Genomic DNA, 2,020 nt, shown 5'->3' on the forward strand with positions numbered 1-2,020 from the left:
GACCCTAATGGAGGAACTACCGGTCGCTATGGCATGCACTGACTACCAGGGGGCAGACACTCAATGCAGGAGCTGCCCCCTGGTGGTCAGTGCGCTTCCACAGCGGGAGCTCCGCTCAGCCACAAGCTGGGCTGAGGGCTGTGAGTGCAGCGGTGGTGGCGGGAGCCTCTCCAGCCTCCTTGGCAGCGCTAAGGATGTCTGACTGCAGCTTAGGCCTGCTCCCTGCTCCTAAGCTGGCAGGTGGACATCCCCCGAGGGGTCCCGGACTGCTAGAGGGCGCAGACTGGGCTGAGGGACCCCCCTGAGTGCACGAATTTTGTGCACCAGGTCTCTAGTTTATGTATAAAAGAAAAAAAAATATGTCTACCGAGGCCTTTGTAGTCAGTCTGTCTCCAGAAGGCACAGGAACCAGGAATAGGGAATTTGTGTGGCTGGGAGAGAAGAGAAACTTGACTTCATTTTTCATTGTAAACCATCAATATTTTGAATTTGGTAAAGTGTGCATGTAGAGTATAAATAACAAAATAGGAAGAGAAAGCTGAATGTAACAGAAAACAGGACTGTGCCAGCCGTCAGCACCCCACCTCAGTGTCCCCTGGTACCTATCTTTACAGGTGCCAGTGCTCCCTCTCTGCAGGGGATGAGATGGGACCAGCTCCCTGAACTCCAGGAAGCCTTCCAGCATCACTCAGCAGGGGAGTGGCAGAGCGGGTCTGGGACCCAAGTGTGCAGTCATGCTTGGGGCAATGCCCTCCTGGGAAGCCCGCTGCCCGGCGCCAGTTACCCCTGTGCCAGCCCTAGGACTGTGATCTCTAGGTGTAGGAGGGAACAGCGAAGGAGGACAATTCTAGAAACTCAGCTCTGGACACAGTTTGGGAGAAGGATCGTGCTCCTGTGAAAAGGCCGAGGTCGAGGTCATGGCGTACTGGGAAGGCCACGCCTGGCCTGTCTGGGGCCAGCTGCTGACCTCCCACAGGTAATTTCCCCTTCGCACCTGAGCCTCCTCCAGGTTCTCCCCTGGGGGATGGAGGAGGTGTAAATGAGATGGTAACTGAGAAAGCCCCCACCTTTGAAGGAGGTTCTCAAAAACAATCCAGGTGCCCTAGCCGGCTTGGCTCAGTGGATAGAGCCTCAGCCTGTGGACTGAAGGGTCCCAGGTTCGATTCCGGCCAAGGGCACATGCCTGGGTTGCAGGCTCGATCCCCAGTAGGGGACGTGCAGGAGGCAGCCCATCAATGATTCCCTCTCATCATTGATGTTTCTCTCTCTCTCCTCTCTCCCTTCTTCTCTGAAATCAATAAATATATTTAAAATAATAATAATAATCCAGGTCTCTCAGGCTCAAATGGAGGCTCTAACGCAAACACACATATTGTTTGCTAAAGTCTTCCCACTGTTCCTTGGACTGACACCTATGCAGGGCCTCCCACACGCCGGCCTCGGGTGGCCAGGGCGGTCCCCCTCGCACGCCACCGACCCGCGTGTCCCCACACATGCCCACACCTCCGAACGCACCAATCCCACAGCCCCCGCGCCCTGGGGCTGGCACTCGGGCCACGCCCGCCGCCCACACGCACCGTGGCGCAGGACACCGGGCGCAGATCATCGCCTGGAGGGGCACCCCTCGCCCCACCGCGCCCGCCGGGCGTCAATGCCTCCGCGGAGGCCCCGCCCTCCCCCGCCCCAGGCGGCCAATAAGCGCCGCAGCCCGAACCAGCCCCAGCCGCCGATTGGCCCGCCTGTGGGCAGTGTCCCCCGCACGTGGGGCGGGGGCGGGGGTGAATGAAGTGGAAGCGATTCCTCCGCCCCGGTAACAGCCCCCCCGCCCCCCCCAGGGCCCGCCGGGGCCCGGCCCCCTGGGCGCCAAGTCCAGCTCTGCCAGCCTGCCGGCTGCGCGCTGAGCCGGACCCTGGTGTCGGGGTGCCCCGGACGGGTCACCTATTCGAAGAACCACGACGAGCCATCCCAATTTGGTTTCCAACCGGAAAGACGAGAGAAAGATATTGAGATAAAAGAAAAT

At 59.6% G+C, this 2,020-nt stretch overlaps 1 protein-coding gene across 1 annotated transcript in view; it reads left to right on the forward strand.

Annotated features, from left to right (window-relative positions):
* The first annotated feature begins 917 nt into the window (after nt 1–917).
* The window catches only part of LOC102428580 (ras GTPase-activating protein 4), a 23,974-nt gene continuing 22,871 nt past the window's right edge, over nt 918–2,020 (forward strand). The window contains exon 1 of the mRNA XM_023753422.1: nt 918–976. Coding sequence (XP_023609190.1) covers nt 918–976 — 59 coding nt within the window. The remainder of the gene's footprint in view (nt 977–2,020) is intronic.

Source organism: Myotis lucifugus, unplaced genomic scaffold (assembly GCF_000147115.1).
Source record: "Myotis lucifugus unplaced genomic scaffold, Myoluc2.0 scaffold_45, whole genome shotgun sequence".
Taxonomy (NCBI): Eukaryota; Metazoa; Chordata; class Mammalia; order Chiroptera; family Vespertilionidae; genus Myotis; species Myotis lucifugus.